Genomic DNA, 17,901 nt, shown 5'->3' with positions numbered 1-17,901 from the left:
CAAACACTTCTGGGAACAGTTTATGCGTCTCTAGTAGAGTTAAAAGGTTTTGCTGGAAAAAAAAAAAAGATTTTGCTGAAAGGTTTTTAAGAAAGTTATTTATTTGAAGTGAACCCTCCTTGAGTTTTTATAACTTCAGTTGGATCCAACAGTGAATGCCCAGAAGTCAATAAAAAACAAATCCCTCTTTTTAAATAAAAAAAGCCATATATTTATTGCAAATCTAGAAGTACCAGAATGTCACTAATACAGAACAAATCAGCAATCCTGCTTTCATTTTCTTCCAAACATGTAAAACCTTGATTACTGACATACTGAAATTGGCATACAGTTTTTTTTTTCATGCACTTAACAGAATGGACATCGAGCAGATCGCTCAGAAACCAGTTATAAATATTAAGTTGTATTGAACATTCATAGTAAAAAATGTGGTAAAGTGCTGAAGTCATGGAAGTCTGCAAAACTGCCACAAGCTCCAAGTCCTTCTCTGGCAGTGACAGAGATTTGCTACATCCACCTTGTTTCTGGTGTGTCTGTTTTAGACGGACACTTTGTCATTTCCTCCCCTGCCCCCCCCCCCCAAAGTTTTACAGATTGTCCTATTTCTATGGCTGATCAAATGCTGTACAAAATGTAGCAGGTGGTGATGAACTATATGCCACTTTCATTTCAGTGCAGAGAAATATTCAAGCTTGTGTGTACCTGTAACCAACTAGGCTTGTTATATTTTTTTTCCCCCTGAGTTGTCATAAATTAACAGTAAATGATGAATAAAATGGAGCAGCGGTACTGACCATCACCTGCAGAGTGAGATTCAGGACATAGGAGTCCACCTGTTATCCTCACACTTGCCCTTTTACAGAAAAATATGCACATAGAAATACTATACATGTAGTGTAACTCCAGAAAGACAATGACCAGTTAACCTGATAACTCTGGCAGCACAGAGAAATCAAGGTTTATATATGACGTAAATTGCAACCTATAACTCGTGATGGTAAAACAAATGTCTCTGCCACCCCATGTGAAATACAGAAATGCTTCAACAGTTAGACGTATTTTTTTTTTAAAAAAATCAGAAATGCTTTAACAATTCCATGAAATAGAACTCTGATCAAAGAAGATCCTCAAGTATTCTTAGGCAATAAAACAAATCATTTTAAAAAGCTAAGGCGATTTGCTCTTGTCTCCCTCTCCCCTCCCGCCCCTTTAAATCACACACGTTGCCTTGTATCAAATTGAAGAATCATTACAACTTGGCCTTTTATGAGAGTAACTTTACAAGTTAAGACATATTCTTTGAGGCATTTAAAGGATTGCAGAAAGGAGGTAAAAATTCTGCTTATGTCTTAAATTTTCTTTCTTTTGATTACTTTAATCATCCTAGAATAACTTAATAATAAATAGTGGTTTAAATTAAAGACACTACAATCATATATTTCTGAATAATTAAAAGCAACAGGAAGCACATTTTTGAATGTCATGTTGTGTATTCTGTATTGAAATACTTCTGGTAATGACTGGCCGTAAAAAGAAGTGGTAATCTTCACATTTATGAAGTTGAAGTTACATATATTTTAAAAATTTCCATTTGTTAGCCAAATGTTTGGTCTTAAACTATACTTCACTTCCATGGAATATTTGGAAAATCAAGAGGCCCGAATCTGTGAATGGAAACCTCAGTATTTTTCAAAGGGTTTTAAACAATTTGTTCGTATTTCTGAAAATGAGAAATTTTTAAAATGATGATGCAAGATTTTTTTTTTCTTTTTTGGAATGGCTGATTTCACTTCAATGGCCTGGGCCAGGTGTCATTTTCTAATAAGATGATAGTTTATCACATGTGAGAGCCCTTAAAACTACTTTGCCAATTCATGTCACTATTTTAAAACCAGAATGTGAACCAGAGTCCTCCTCTAGCTGTGTATTGCTACTGATTCACAGCCAGGTGTATGTACGTACGGAAAGGGTGTTTGGTTGTCTTTGTTTTAGCTGAAAAAACAAGCAAAAAAGGAAAATTTAAAGAAGAAAAGGATGTTGGTCGTGGTGTTCACAGATACATTCCCTTTAAAGTGTAGTTGCAAGCGGGTAGAGTGGTCAGCTCCTCCACCGCCCTCGGTCCCCTGGCCCCCCGCCCTCCCCAGCCAGCAGGGCGGCCCACGTGCCCTGGAAGGGCGTCATACGGGCTCCATTCTCACAGGAGCTTTATTCTCATTCTTCCCAAGGTCCATTTCCAGGAAGTCCTCGGGGATGTCGGGTAAAGCTTTCCCCCGACGGCTCTCGGCCCTCCTTTCCCGGGCACGAGGCCGCCGGCACAGCCCCTTCTTGCACGGCCTCACGAGCGCCAGGCACACGGCGGCCACGAGCATGCCGGCGGCGCAGGAGTAGAAGGCTCTGCTGTAGATCTCGCTCTGGTCCACCAGCAGACCTGGGAGGGAGCGCCAGCATCAGTTAGCGACTCGGCCACCAACCCTCTCTCCCCCCAGGCTCCCCGCAAACTCAGCAGCTTCTTGAGTTCTTTGCCCTCCTAGCGTTATCTTGTTTTTTAAAGAAATAAAAGGGTGTGGAAGGTAGGAGTCTTGTCCCTACGGGAGAGAAAGCATAGACACACATACAGCACACTTAGCACCTGAGAAAACTCTGTCCGGGGTCTAATCGGTCCGGGGTCTAGTTGGTCCGAGTCGAGAATCTACAACATGGGGATGGTTAGACGCGTGCTTCTTTGAAAAGGTGACATCGTAAGAGACGAAAGAGTTAAGAGATACCTCGGGTATCTTTTAACATGCGGTAAAACTTCTAATCACAGTAACCTTAAGGTCCCATTTCGGGTCTAAGGCATACCACACACCCATGTCCTTCCTATGAGGAGACGTTCTGTAGTGGTCAGTGAAGTCTCTGCAAAGTGCCGTTCTGTGTTCCAGCCCCTAAAACCCCTCCCGAGATGGGAAGATGGTTTACAGAAGCCCCTTAGTGTGTTATTCCAAAAGTCAGAGGGTAACGAGGTCATAAATCCATGCACACCTCTCCAGCATTTTACAGAGCAAAGTGGTAGGAAAAGAAAGCCTGGGCCTCTTGGCTTGCAGACACAGGTTCTAATCCCAGCCTGGTCACTGATTTACTGTAGGATTATCGGCTCACTCTCTGGCCTTCAGTTGCCTCATATTTAAGTCAAGAGAGTTGGCTCAGGTAACCTCTATCCTGACACCTCTCAAGTTCTCTGCAAGTATAAAAATCAATTGATTTTTTTTTGGAGGGTGAGACCCCAACAGGGATTATAGCATAACTGACTAAAGGACTGTACACAAGGGTTTTACTTGGGGTACTTAAATTACCTGCAAGGGGTGGTCCAGCCAGTCCCGCTATACTCTGGAAGAAGACGTAGACTCCAGCCGCCGAGGACATCTTCTCGATCCCTACCACGTCATCCTCGGCGAGCAGTGGAATGTGGGTCCCTGCGACCGTCCCGACCATAATCCCGAAGAATATGCTACAGGACATCAGACCCCAGAACTCAGTCGCAAAAGTAAAGGCAAACAGAGACACAGTCAGTAAGACGACGCAGATGAGCTCGATGTAGATCTTACGGATGGGCTCTCTGTTCAGGACCAGACCCGCGCCAATCCTTCCAAACACTTCCGCGATCGCCATGGTGGATAATAAAAAAGCAGAGCGGTCCTGGTCAATGCCCAGACTGATGCCCAAGGGGATGATGTACAGAGAAGGTGCAAAGAATCCCAGGGTCACAAAGAGACCGAAGAACGCGTAACAGATAAAACTCTTCTCCTTCAAGATGGAGAAGTCCAGCAGCGGGGCCTTGGGGTCGCTCTGCTTGGAGCCGGGTTTGCCCAGGATCTGCTGGAGGTCGGCCTTGGACTCTGGGTCCATGTTTGTGTTACTAGGCACGTTTTTAGGTGAGGTAGTTAGTTCTACTCCTGAGTCAATGGAATCTATGGAGGTGCGTGTTTTCTCGTTCTCGAGCATATACTGCGCTTCTCTCCGGCTGTCGTGGCTGGTGGCTTTCGGCGTCCCCGGCCCTCTGATCACGATGGGTCTCAGCAGCGCTCCACAGACTACAATGTTTAGCTGCAGGAGGCCCACGAACAAGAGACTGTACCTCCAGCCGATGCTCTCCTTCAGCGCCATGATGGCTTGGATAGACAGGAGCGAGAGGGAAACAAAACCGGAGGTCAGAAATGGACACGAGACCCGGGAGAAAAGAGCAAGAAAGAACGGACCCAGATTTGGAAATGATTCAACACAAACGACTCAGCCGTGTGAATGCAGTCAGCAGGCACTCGGCTTCATTCCGGGTTTGGGGGCTTTTATGAGTCAAGGAGGAGGAAGGTGTATAAAGAGGAACAGAGATGCAATAAAAGTTCTCAGCCAGGGGCTCCAGAAGAGCTTTGGAGGGGCCTCTAGCCAGTTAGAGGCACAAGAAAAATTTTAAACTGACAGAAAAGGGGAAATTACCCCTCTAAGTCTGCCTGCCCTTCACTTAAATTCAACAATTAACATTCTTCTCTGTCTGCCTGCCTGTATTTGTACACATACATTAATTTTTCTGAAACTATCTGAAAAGCTTCAGACATTATGACATGTCACCCCCAAAATACTACAACACATATCTCCTTTGAACAAATCCACTGCAGTTCACCAACACATTCGCCCAGCAACGGCAGAGGAGGGGCGGAGGAGGAGGTGAATCTTAAGTCTCCGAGGTTATCTGTCTACTAGTTGTTAGTGAAATTCACATGTTCACATTAAGATAGGGAACTAAACCAGGGATAAAAATCTCACTGTGAGAGTGTCTACACATGGTGAATGAAAGTGATTTTATTGGCACAATTTAAATCCATACTGAAGATGGCTCTTGTGACCAAGGAGAGAAATAGAATTGCATGAACAATCCCAAATCAACACATCATCTCTTTGGGAACAGATGTTTTGAGCTGTACCACTGAAACTGTGCCATGTATCTTCCTATTATGTAACCTTGGACCAGTATTAAAATGTTTGAATTCCTAAAATGGAGGTTAAGGAGGACAGACCTAAAAACGTGCTGGAGAAGAGAAGACTGTTGGCCTCTCCTTCTGCGCGTGGCTGACGCCGCCTACGAGCTTGGCAATAACTAGCGGTTGGCAAAGGTCAGGGTGTCGAGGAGCCAGTCCGCTCCTCCCTGTGAACACGTGGACTGGGGTGGTCCACCTACCTGGTGCAAAAGCAAACATAGCGAAACATTCTCCCGTAGAAGCAACGGCCGTGACCACGGAGCGTCTTTTGTCAAAGTACTGTGACAGGATGGTGACAGTGGGGAGAAAACTGAAGCAATATCCCAGACCTGTGATGGAAAGTCCGAAACAGCAGTCAGAACCATGTGCTCATGGATGGCGGAAGGAGACGTTCAGAGATCTGGGATCTGTGTGTTTATTTTTAAAACGGTGAGTTCTGGGAGCTCAGTCATTCGTTCTGGAAAACAGTGCTGTCGCAAGGAAAAACAGGTTTCCTCAGAGATCTGGAGAAACTGCAACAGCTCTTTTGGGGAAGCGAAGAGTTCAAAAAAAAAAAAAAAAAAACAGAAAACTTTTTTTTTCCCCTACTCTTCTGCAATTTTTGCCCCAAATTTATATAATTTGCAATGGTCAGACTATAATTTGATATATATTATAAAATGTAGTTTTATAATAGTTTCTATGTAAGACGTCTATTTGGAAATAAGTGAGCTTTGATATGTGCAGAATATATGAAAAAATTTTAAGTGTATAAATCTTAACTAAATATAGCTGTGTATATATACACATACACATAATAATAGGTAATCCGTGAGTAATGTAGGGACTCCTTTTAAAGGGAAAAAAGTTTTCTCAGACCCCTAAGACTGAGTCAAGAGTACAGCACCCTCCCCTCCAGGTCAGGATCCTCACACCCCAACTGGGGAAATCTCGGCTAAAGAAATCCAAATCTTCCTTTGTGAAAATGGTATCTTTTGCCTGCAAACCATTGCAAAAGAGTTCTTGTTCTCATCGGTAAAGACTTGAAAAAAAAAGTCAGACAAAAAAATATTGGGCATTGAGAAGAGGTTCCCCTGCCTGCAGAGTCCATGCAACCCAGGTCAAGACCATGGATCTGGGATGCTATAAATGGTAAAGAAAGAAGAGAAAGCCAGAAAGAAGTATACTTTTGCATTTCTTCTTCCTCTTCCTTGTTCTTCAAACTAAGCATCTGGAGAAATTGTGAGCCCAGAGGGAACACTTACCAGAGATGATGCCGATGGTGATGTACATCTGGTAAACCGCCTGCGAGAAGGCTGCTATCACCATCCCTGTGCTGACCAGCAACCCTCCCGCCATCACCACCAGACGGTGTCCAAAACGGGAGCTCAGGACAGTGGAGAGGGGAGCTGCGTTAAGAGAGCAGAACGTGGTATTTTAACTCCTGGAGGCGTGCGCATTCGCTTTCATTAGATCCCATCCTTTACGCCTTGACCATGGAGGCACGATGTGAGATATATAACACATTCTGTGCAACGGTTTCTGAAAGTCAGTTCAGCTCTTACTGTAGTATTTGCTCAAGCTGGACATATATTTGGGGGGGGGGGCTCCTTAAAAAGAAAGCCAGAGTAATGTATAAAACTTACATCTGTATTGTCAGATGAAAGATTTAGACTCTCCATGAACACCTATACACTTAGACATGCATTACATTTATGTTATTCTGTAATAAAAATGGGCTTTCCTAGGAGCCTGAGTCTTTTTTTTTCTTTCTTTCTTTTTTCTATACTCACTGCTTTGGATTCTTTTTAAAAAGGCTCCATTTAGGGTCAAATTCTAGCTTAGTTCCATTTGACTTTTCTGCAAATGATATGAGTATGGTGAATTCCATCATGCATACCAGAGGGAGGACAGAGAATTCAGAGTGGCTGATGAATTACAATTGGCGTAGCTTCCATGCACGACATCCCCTCGGACATTTAAATCTGGAAAATTAGTTTCCTAGTTATATGTTACTCAGGCTACCGCTGATACTGACTTGAGTCCAATGAGATAAGGAACCATCAAGGGTTGCGGGGGGAAGGAAAAACACGACAGTGCATGCTGGACAGAAAGAGCAAAGAAAAAAAGGACTAAATTTTGTTGGGGGTTGGTCCATACATAGCTCTTATGTTACCAGAACACTAACATGATAATATCATGCATATAATGACACCACCAGCAGCATTGTTTTTAGGCAGTGTGTTGCCTTAAAGCATTACCTACCAGAATAATAGCATTTAGAAGAACTATCTTCTGGGATAATCTGATAGTGTATTAACTAGAAATTTCTTGTGGACTGTATTATCTTTGGTTAGGAAAGAGGGAAAAGTTCAAGTTTTGGGATTTTCTTTTTATTTAGATTACCAGATGTAAAATTTTGGTTCTAATTCGTATCTTTCCGAGAAAGTAAACATCCCGTGATTAAAAAATTAAGTATCTGAAGGCTCAAACTGGAGCTCGGAGTTCTGCAGTGAAACTTGTAGGAGATGGTATCAGGACTCCTGAGAGAAATTCTGACTTTTCCCAACAGCAAAGAACAGTGGAGCTGCCTCTTTAAGACAGTCTACAGCGGGAAACGAGCTACACTGAAAGACGGGCTTAGAAAACGTCAGAGACAGTCGTCCCATGACAGGGTATTAGGGTACAGTTAGGGAAATCTGAGGTGAGTTCAACGTCCTTGCTTTCTCAGAAAACCCTACGGTGGCCCCTGACAGATGGGTGGACTGTCATGAGACCACTCAGACATGTGGAATTAGGTCCGGATATGGGACAAAGTGAAAAATCAGTTTGTTAAGAATTCTGCTACACCCCTATTTTATTGGATGCTGTTGGCTTTGGGAGCACGGTACACCTATTAGCCAGGGAAGTCCTTTAGGGAAGCAGGTGTTTGGAATTTGGAGCGTCCCCCCTGAACAACGGTTATAATTTTCCATGATACCCTTTTACACCTTCCATCTTTCTTCCTCATGTAGCCACGTCTTCATGTTTCCAAACTGTTTCCTGAGCGCGTTTTTATGAGCCCAGGGCCCAGGAGGCAAAGTACGTTTGATGGTGCTTCTTTAGGAAATGACTACATTCCTACTGAACTGGGGTCTTCAAAATAACCTACAGTAACTGCACCTGAGGGGCCGTTTCTCCAAAATTACCTACGGGATCCTAAGAGAGTGCATACAGTATGCGTTTAACACGTGTGTTAACCCGAAGGCAGTCACATCTGACAAATAGGCTTTTTTCTCCGGTGCCTCTTACCTCTTGCCATCCCCAACCCCTGAAAACCAGATTACTTAATCGAGGCTGGAAAGAGCCAACAGGTCATCTAAGGAGAAGCATCACGGCACAGTGAGCGCCATTGCACAATAAGGCACACTGAACGTTACACAATAAGGCAGACTGAACGAGGCACGTGCTTACAGAGCATTTGAACTGAAAGGTGTACTAACCTGTAAATGTTAAGACAAACACACAAATTGATATTATCCACGAGATCCTGCTGTTAGATTCATCGAAACTGTCCATTAAGTCATTAAAGAAGACACCGAACGACTTGATGATGCCATAGGTGAAGACTTCAACGAAGAAGAAAGAAACAGCGACCACCCAGCCCCATCCTCCATCAGGCACTTGAGTATAAACATTGGCTCTGGAACAAAGCTGTGATTTCTTTTGGGTCATTCTTAATCTGAAAGAAAAAAAAAAGTTAAAGAAAAAAGTTCAGACCAGCAACGGCACGAGGCTGGATGAGTCTAACACTCTTCAGTACATGTAACAGGTAAGCACAACTTACCGCACTTCTTAGGTTGATGAATATTTGAATCATGAGCAGTTATTATAAAGTCTTTGAATAATAACAGTATCTATCCATCTATCCACCCATCTATGTGGAGCCCCCAAAGATTTTGGGAAGTTGGACTTCCAAGCTGTGGCAGTTAAATGGGAAAAACTAACTAAGCCAACATAAGGAATCCGAGCAGAATATTTAGAGACACATTGAAGGACAAAGAGTGACCACCAGACCAAGTATCGATGCTGACCTTGAACCTGAAGACAAGTCAGGTGAAGGAAGACTGAACTGGCCATAAGGACTGTTGATCAGGAATAAAGCCCAGGAAAGGAGAGGCTAAGACGACACTGATCGTACGTCTAGCACCTTCCACGGGACACATGCTTGGACGTCCTGTGCGTCTCTACCTGGTGCCACTGGCCGTCCCAACCATCCAGCCACCTCTCCTCCATCCCGCTTCCTACTCAGCAACATTCTGATGAGCTAGGGTCCCATGTGGATGTACCTACATGGACAGAACATGACCATAAATCAAAATGTGGGACTTCTGTCTTCTGGGAGTTGGTTTGGGGTGAGTGAGCTCCTCCAAGTTGGTCACGACGTGGTGTATGAGAAACTGAATTTCTACACACAAGACAAGTACTCTGGAATATAGTGACCAAATCAGGCCACCAGTGTGCAGGGTCTGGATACCCAGTGAACTTAACCGGGTTACCCCTGCTTCCCTGTTCAAATGGCGACAAACATCAAAACAAGCAGACCTGTGGCGTAACACCACTCAGACACTAGATTTAACACTGGAGGGAGGGCCGTTTAAGCTAAGTCTTCTGTGATGGGCTCTAGCCCCCTAAACACTGACATTTTCAAAACCTTGGCAACTATGTATACTTTGAAACAGTCATGTGTGTTTTTAGCCCAACTAAAAATTAATCTCTCTCATAATAAATGAGTCCATGGTCTGAGAGCTCTTAATGGAAACCCACCTTGAGTTTAAGAATTCTCTACAGTGACACAGTGATCCAGGTGAATTTCCAGGATGCATGTGTACCCTTTCCCTAGCTGTGAGTTGTGTTCACAGACTGAGGCAGGTTTTATTGATAACGGAGGGTGATTGAAGAAAAGCATGAAACCTCATCTTCCCCAGCAGTCTTGCTGATTTCTGATAAGAGGACCAAATATTCTGAATTTGCTCTAAGAATCTTAAAAAGTAGCAAATCTGACCTAGTTTCATATTGTTCATCCTACGGACAGCACCATCCCCACAGCAGCCTAGCGCTTGGGAAGGACCGTCTACTTACTTTTCGCTCTATTACGGTTAGATATTTGGTTGCATAAAATAGGGCAGGAGATGCTTTAAGAAGCTTATGCTCTCTGCAGCAAAGGCCTTTGCATTTTGATGTGTGTCAACGTGTCATCCCCGAGAGCAGGGGCAAAGGCGGGAAGGGCCGTTAAGTAGCTCAGGATGTCAGCTAAGCAACCATGGGACAGTCTGTCCTTAGTGTTCCCAGCAGGAAAGCAACTGATTTAGGATGGGAACCTGGAGCCTTCCAGCAACGGAGGTTTTCACAAGATCACTCCTTCGTTAGACTTTCAAAATGCACCCCCAAGGTGAGGCAGCTGGGGTAGAGGAGTGACAACAGTACTGGCTTAAGATGGAGAAGACCAGGGGAAAAAAAAAGGTACTTGCCAGTGTTGGCCCCAGCATTGTACTGATCCCTCGGGAGGCGGTGTAGGAGGGAAGGAGGGGGAAGTGGTACTGGTGAGCCCACTGCTCAGGTCCTCAGCCTTCATCCTCCCATCTCATACCCCGACCGGGCCATTCCTTTGAGCCCAAGATTTCATTACTGGTCTCTTAACAGGCTCCACGTGTCCAGCACAATTAATCTTTTTGAAATGCTGCATCGCCATGACATGCTTCTCCTCACATTTTCTCCGTGGCTATCCTCTTTCTGAAGGATAACATCCACGGATCATGAGACACACCGCCCACCCACCCCCCGGGTGTCTGTAGCCTTATTTCTTCCTGTTCAATGATTCGACTCCCCTGCCATGACCAAAAGGGACTCCTCCCTGCCTCCTGGTCTCTCACCATCCTGCCTGTGGCCAGGCCCTTTCCCCAGGCTGGAGGGAGGCCCCCTTCCAGCTGGCACCTGTAAGACCTGCCCCATCAAGTCCTCCTACTTCCATAATGCTTCCTCTGATCGACTCAACCTAAGGGGCTCTCTTTGTGTGACAAGTATTATTTGAACAATGGGGGTATTACTGACTTGTATGCATTTATCTTAGTTGCTCAATTAAATTGTAAGCTCATAGAAAACAAAATCTGGGGTCTCTATCTCTTTGTATCCCTTTGCCCCTAAGTACCTTGCATGTGGCTTTTATTTTTTTTTTCAACAAAGTACCTACTAGGTGCCAGGGCCTTTGCCAGGCACAGGGGGACATGACTGAAAATACACAGAGATGGCTTCTGCCTCCAGGAACTTAACCGTTTGTTGATGACAAGGATCAGGAACCTTAAGACTGAAATCTATCACATTTTAAAACCATTCAGCCATGTCCTTCTGGAGTTCAGCACATTTCTGACAAGCAGTCAAGACTGAGTGGCTACTAAGTCCAAGGTTTTTTTTTTTTTTTTCAAATAGGACTTTGTTTTTTTTTAACCACTACATTCTCTAAAAAATTTTTTTTCTTTATTTAAATGGAGGTACTGGGGATTGAACCCAGGATCCTGTGCATGCTAAGCACGTGCTCTACCTCTGAGCTATACCCACCACCCTGGGCACCCGTAAGATCTTAAGTTTTAATACAGGGCTCAGGACCAACTTGAATAAAAGCATATTGGGCTAAAATGTGATACAGGCCCCCTAGAGACAAGCTGAATCTCTCTCTAGCCTAAAATCACTGCAGGAGCAAGACAGAGAATCTTTTTGTCGGGTTGCATTGAGATCAGCAAGAGCAGACTGCAGTTTTTCTCTGAAGATGAGATTCCCACCCATCGCAAGGCTCTGGGTCAGGCCAGAGCTTCAGCTCTGGTGACGGGCGCCCAGGTCACACTCTATCTTTGCCTGCTGCCGTCGGTGGTTTGAATGTGCAGAATGGGTGGCATCGGGAGGAACCCGCAGCCCCGGGATGGAGTTAGAATCACAGAATGTTAAAACTGAAAGGAAACTGGGAGCCCATCTTTGGTCCATCTCCTCTTTGTAAAATCCCACTCACAAACCGAGCCCCAGAGACGGGAAGGGACTGGACAAAAATAGTCCAGAATCAAATCTCCTGCCTCCCAGGGCCCTGCTGTATTAGGACACAGAACAACATTTAGAAGTCCAGGGAAGGGAGTGTTTTATAGAGATTTCGAGGAATCAGTTTCTTTCAGAGATAAAAGCTCTCCTGGCCTTCTTGTGTAGAAATCTATGAGAACTCTTTCACTACTTAACTGTGTGACCTGGAGAAAGTCACTGTACCTCTCTGGGCCTGAGTGCTCACCAGTCAAATGAAGAGGCTGGACGTGGGAATCCTTAAAGCTCGCATCCACCTGGCTTTGGCAGCTGACACCTGACTTCTCAATCACCTGATTCCTCAGGCCAAACCTGGTGGCCCAAGGAGACCTGGGAGCTAGAAGGAAAGTGCAGATGTCAGCTGGTTCTTGCAAACGTGGGTGTAAAGGACTTGGATGTTGGTTAGATCTGATCTCAGCTGGTTGGAAGATGGTGGACTTTTGATTGCTCTACTTTTGTTTACTTTCTGAGCTCCTCCGGGGTGTTCAATTCTTTTTTATTTTTTTAACTTTGCTTTACATCTGTGCTACTCTCCAGGAGCTAGATCCAAATATAACTTTCACCTGCATTCTTAGGATTTTGGAGGACAGCTTTTTTTTGGTTATTATTGCTGGGAACATCATAAAGGAAAGATGATATCCTAGCACCCACTCCTACTCCAAAGTTTACGCCTTCATCCTCCTAAAGCATCTTATGCCCTAGTATCTACATAGCTCTAAAGACCACCATATAGAATGATAATAGAATAACCTGGTTTCCAAAACATACTGGTTGATAACATCTGAATTTGGCACGCAGGGCCACCTACGGGCCAGTCAGCTGCTCTTTCCAGAGCCCGTGCCTGGCAGTGTGCTTGGCACATGATATGTGCTCAATAAAACTTCACTTAAACAAAGTATGCATCTTGGGGCGCTCCTGATGCAATGTGCCACTCTATCCTTGTAAAACCCAGTCACCAAGTGAGGAAGTCCCTGCTTGCAGAATAAATCCTTCCCTGGCCTCTCCTTTCCTTTGCCTGTTCACCCAGCAGACCAACTGGCTTAGCGAAGGGTCAGCGTCTACAAAGCAGGAAACAAAGGCCTGCTGCTTAGAGGGCTCTGTAAACTCCAGGACATGGAAATGTCTGTTTTGGCTTTATGGGCATGTGAATTTATCTGATGGGAAGGGATATTAGTTTACTGTGTGGGGAGATAGTGGGTGAGGTAAGCTGAGCGACCCTGCGGCCTTGGGAGAATCACTCTGCTCCCTTTCAGTGTCATCAAGAAGTGAACAGGGGAGCTGAACTAGACTGGGATGATCTCAGATCTCTTTCTGCCCTAAAAATCTACATTTCTCTGATAGCCTTTGACCCTGACTTGCTCTAAGTTACCCTTTCATCTTTCTCAATTCATGTTGGGAGTCCTCTGACTCCAGGCCCATGGGTTTGTCTTCTTGAGGCCCTTCTGCATTATTTGTTGAATTTCTCTTTACCATTAACTGGCTGCACAATCTTGGGGAAATCACTTAATTCTTAAATTTCATCCTCGGTAAAAGCAGGGGTGAGACAGGGTGCTGTGGAGGGTAAAATGCCATGATTCTGAATGAGGGTTCCCGGCAGCCATCTCTCCTTCACCCTTCTTCCAAAGCAAGTATAACAACAAAATTCACAGTCACTTTGGAGTATTTCCTATAAGCATTTGGTCAGCTAATCTTAAATAAATGAGTATCCTGCCAAAACTGAGAAATCTGTTATATCTGGGAATTCCACTGCAGTTGGATTTGTTGAGAAAAAGCTTTGCTCTAGAGGCATGAAGAATGCAAAATATTGGACTATTATAGACCATCAGAGTGTTAGTCCAGGGTCAGTTCAGAGCAAAGTTCAAAATGCAGGCTTTGGATGGAAGTGGTGATGGCTGCTGGTGCGGCCAGCGTTGAGCAAATCCTCAGCTAACGCACTGCCAATCTCCATTCTTCTTAAAGGCGTAGCCTGGAGAACAGCTTTCGACAAGTTGTTTCCAGCCCTAGTTGTCAAAACCAGTCTGTATTTAGGTAAAGTTCATTTCGGTTCTCTTATTAAGAAAAAAAATCTGAATCCTAACCTGGACAGCCACCTCAGCAGCTGTGAATCACTGGATTTAGAACCGATTCATCCATTTTACAAGATGATGGTGTTGAAACCTGAGCCCCTAATTTAAGTGTCCTCCTCAGGAGTTCCACTGAGGAAAGTCCTTTTTGGGAAACCACAGAAGGAAAACTCAGGGTTAGTGGTACTCATTAAGATAGAAGGAGCTTTTCCACTTGGCTGCATTGTTTATTTACATACTGTAACTCTCTATCTTGGACGCGTTTCCCTTAATTATGAAAAGAGGTATTTCTATACCCACCAGGCAGGATGTATTGTTGACCCCAAAAATGCCACGTACTGGTGCTTGGCACATGGGAGATGCATCACTTAGAGCCACTTAGAGATTTCTGCATAGTACTTGGTTATTTTGTTGTTTCTGTTGTTGAAAACAAGACCCTCCACTTACTATGATTTGCAAAACAGTAAGGGTACTGAGAAATCTCATTCCCAGGGTGGAAACCATCTCCTTCGAGAAAGCGCTGGCACGGAGTGTCTATAACTGTGCAAACAAAACCAGCTTCCAGGTTGACAAGTTGTAATTGCTCTTCCCCAGTTAACTCCAGGGAGCTTTTTCTAAGACTAATGCCCCCCGTATTTGGTGACATTTTCGTGTCACCGACGAAACTTGTATCACCTGTCTGCTGCGGTAGCATGGGTGTTTAGGTTTTTAGAAAGAAAGAAAGGAATAAAGAAAGGAATAAAGAAAGAAAGAAAGGAAAGGAAGAAAGGAAGAAAGGAAAGGAAGAAAGGAAAGAAAGGAAGAAAGAAAGAAAGGAAGAAAGAAAGGAAGAAAGGAAGAAAGAAAGGAAGAAAGGAAGAAAGGAAGAAAGGAAGAAAGGAAGAAAGGAAGAAAGAAAGAAAGAAAGAAAGAAAGAAAGAGAGGACGAACAGAAGGAAATAACCCATTTCCTCTGCAAAACCATCCTCCCTCGCTAGAGAACCGCTCGGCTACACGGGCGCTTTCCTGTGGTTGGCAGCCCCGGGAACCTTGGAAGTTGAACGGGACCAGCCTTCATCCGCTGACAGCTCTGACGGTCAAGGTGGACGATCTGCTCTCAGCAGGGAAATCCCTGACTTCCCTGGGAGAAGGGGGGTGTCACGTTGGCCACCCCCGGTGTGTGTGTCGGGTGAGGGGCGACCGAGAACCCCACTTTCCCTCGCACTGCCTCCGTGGCCGCCCTGCGTGCGCGCGCGAGCCTGGGGAAGGTACCTCTGACATTTCGCTCTTGTGACGCGCAGGCAACTTCATGCGGAAAATCCATGCTGGGGGCTGAGCACGGCGCCCCCACTCGCCCGACGGCCCGCAGCCCCTAACCCGGGGCCGGGGGCACTAAAAAGGCCAAATCTGCCTTTTAGGTATTCTCCGGACCCCAACTGTACCGGAGCCACCGACATGCAACTCTCGGCTGCCCACACTGGCGAGAGCGCGTCATCCCGGTGGCCCTGAGCATTCCCAACTGTCAAAGAGATTTTTTCGGAATAACCTCTCCAAAATGTTAAGCTGTTAAGTGGTTTCCTCTTCCTCCCTCCAACCTCCCCACCACCCTCCAAAAACTCCCAACACAGATTAAAAAAAAACCCCACACCCCACCATTAAACTTTTAAACATGTAAAATAATAAAACCAACTCACCAAGTTAGAAGGGAAGAGAATAAACCCCAAAAGGCTCCCAATAAGGCGGAGGCTTGGCCTCCCCCTCCTTATAAGCCGCTCGGTAACATGAGAAAGGATTAACCCCTTAGGGCGTGGGCCTGAGCCTATGGCAAGTTGGCTCCGGCGGGTGAGCACCGGGCGCCCGGCCCACCGGGCCCCGGCCCCGGCCCCCACCCGCTCCCGCGCCTTGGGCACCCGGACCGCGCCCGCCCCCGCCCCCCTCCCCGGCCGCCTGCGCCCGGGCCGTGCGTGCTGCTGCCCGCGCCCCGGCCCCGCGTTGCTTCCTATCTCTTATCCTATACCGGCTGCAGCCGGTCTCCGCCGGCCTCGGGGGCGCGCCGCCGCCGACCATGTGCTGCGAGCGCGGAGCGCCGCCAAGGAGGGGGGCCGGCCTGGCGCGCGCGCGCCGGCCCACGTGGACGGGGCCGTGTCGGGAGCGCGCCCGCCCAGGGCCGGGGCTGGGGGTCACGGAAGGTAACGGCGTCGCTGTCCCCGATCCGCCGCGGGGTCCCGCGGGGCCACCCCCGCCCTTGTCGCCGGGGTCCCAGGCATGCGGCCCCCAGGCGTCTCCAGCCGGGCGCGGCTCTGCGCGCCTGGCCAGACCAGACCCCGGCGCTCCGCTGCACTGTAAGCCGGGAGCGCCGATACCCACTCTGCGGGCACCTCCGGCCGGGAGCGCTCGGGGCTCCGGGGCCCCCTCCCTTCCCGCAGCCCCCCAGGCAACCCTCCCAGCCCCGCCCGCGCCCGGAGGGTTTGGGCTCCCGGCTGCGGCGGCTCTGCGCCCGCCCCGGGCAGAACAGGTTCCTTCCAGTTTGGGTGTGAGCTGTGCGCGCGGCTCCGCGGACCCCTAGTTCCTCCTCCTGCGCCCACTTCCCCCGATTTCGTCAACTCGCGCACCCCCACGGTTCCCCTTGGCTGGGGGTGGAGTGCCGCAGTGGGCCCCAGGGAGCTGGCGGCCCGGCTGCCACGGGGACTTTGCTTTACCCCCTCTGCTGCTGCTGCAGCAGCAGGAGCAGCAGCAACAGCATCGCGTTGTGCGAAAGGGATGTGTTTGAGCAGCCGGGCTGAGTCAGCATCCCCGGCCCGGGGCGCGCGCACATCCTCCCCGCCTGGCGGGAGGCGACGTCCATACAGGTGCATGGATGCCTAACTCGCAGGGAGCGCAGGTAGGGGAGGGACCCTGATGCTGTGGGGGTACAGTGCCCCTCATCCCGAGGTCCTCGACCCCAAGATTACGGTAAACTCAGCAGATGATGTGCGGGAAACCTCACTTACGAGCTCGGGACAAAGCAGTGTGTTAGGTCCCAGGCATTTCGGAGCCTGCGGGGCGCAGAGTTGGCTTCCTGGTCTCCACCTCACATCCCCAGGGCCTGAGACCTGCTCGGAAGCAGAGGCCTCATTCTCCACATTCCTCTGCGGACTTTGGCACTGGCGGCTCCCTTCATTGGGGTTTGGGGAGTGTGTTTCTCATGTCAGAAACTCGAGAGAGCCTGGTTTGGGAGTGCGTGCACGGAGGGTTGCCACCGGGAGGAATAGGCGATTTGAATTTTGATTTAAAAAAAAATCCCTTTGCAGTCGCTCCTGATTTCTCTTACAATTTTGGGATAGGGTCTACCGACTGGGTTAAATGCCATCCTGTGCTGTTAAGAAGCTCTGGCGTGGGTTAGGTGGGGGGCAGGTATGTTGGCGCGAAGTGCCTTGTTGCGACCAGCACTGTACAGCGGGGACCACTGATGAGCTTTGCAACCTCGCTGGAGTAACCCGATTTCTTGGGGCGTCAACTTCCAAATCTATAAAAGGGGGACAATCGTGGTATTCCCAGAAACGAAGGGTTTACTTTATGATGCCAGTGAAGCACGGATCAACAGTGACTGGCATATGGTAAGACCTCACTAGCCAGTAGCTGTTAACGTCACTGCCGTTCATGGTTGATCAAGTCTGGTAGCTGACTCCAGCCCGCACCTGCACGCGATCCTTTTCGAGCTGTTCTTCGAAGAATTCGCACGTAGGATGAAAACACTTAATGCTAACATAGGAGGGACTGTAAATGTAATCTTT

At 47.1% G+C, this 17,901-nt stretch overlaps 1 protein-coding gene across 3 annotated transcripts; it reads right to left on the bottom strand.

The window, feature by feature from the left end:
- Positions 1–187: 187 nt before the first annotated feature.
- On the bottom strand, positions 188–15,999 carry SLC16A6 (solute carrier family 16 member 6). Of its 3 annotated transcripts, XM_064495629.1 has the most exons (7): positions 15,823–15,999; positions 9,062–9,316; positions 8,471–8,709; positions 6,254–6,397; positions 5,210–5,338; positions 3,333–4,148; positions 188–2,428 (listed from the first exon to the last, which is right to left on the bottom strand). In XM_064495629.1, the coding sequence occupies exons 3-7, from the start codon at positions 8,700–8,702 to the stop codon at positions 2,178–2,180; spliced, it is 1,572 nt and encodes a 523-aa protein (XP_064351699.1). In that variant the 5' UTR covers positions 8,703–8,709; positions 9,062–9,316; positions 15,823–15,999; the 3' UTR covers positions 188–2,177. The 3 variants fall into 3 exon arrangements, with proteins under 3 accessions (XP_064351699.1, XP_010974271.1, XP_031324803.1); XM_010975969.3 differs by lacking the exon at positions 9,062–9,316 and having other exon boundaries at positions 15,823–15,998; XM_031468943.2 differs by lacking the exons at positions 9,062–9,316; positions 15,823–15,999 and adding an exon at positions 12,295–13,766.
- Between the last annotated feature and the right edge of the window lie 1,902 nt (positions 16,000–17,901).

Source organism: Camelus dromedarius, chromosome 16 (genome assembly GCF_036321535.1).
Source record: "Camelus dromedarius isolate mCamDro1 chromosome 16, mCamDro1.pat, whole genome shotgun sequence".
NCBI lineage: Eukaryota > Metazoa > Chordata > Mammalia > Artiodactyla > Camelidae > Camelus > Camelus dromedarius.
This window is presented reverse-complemented; position numbering and strand designations above follow the sequence as displayed.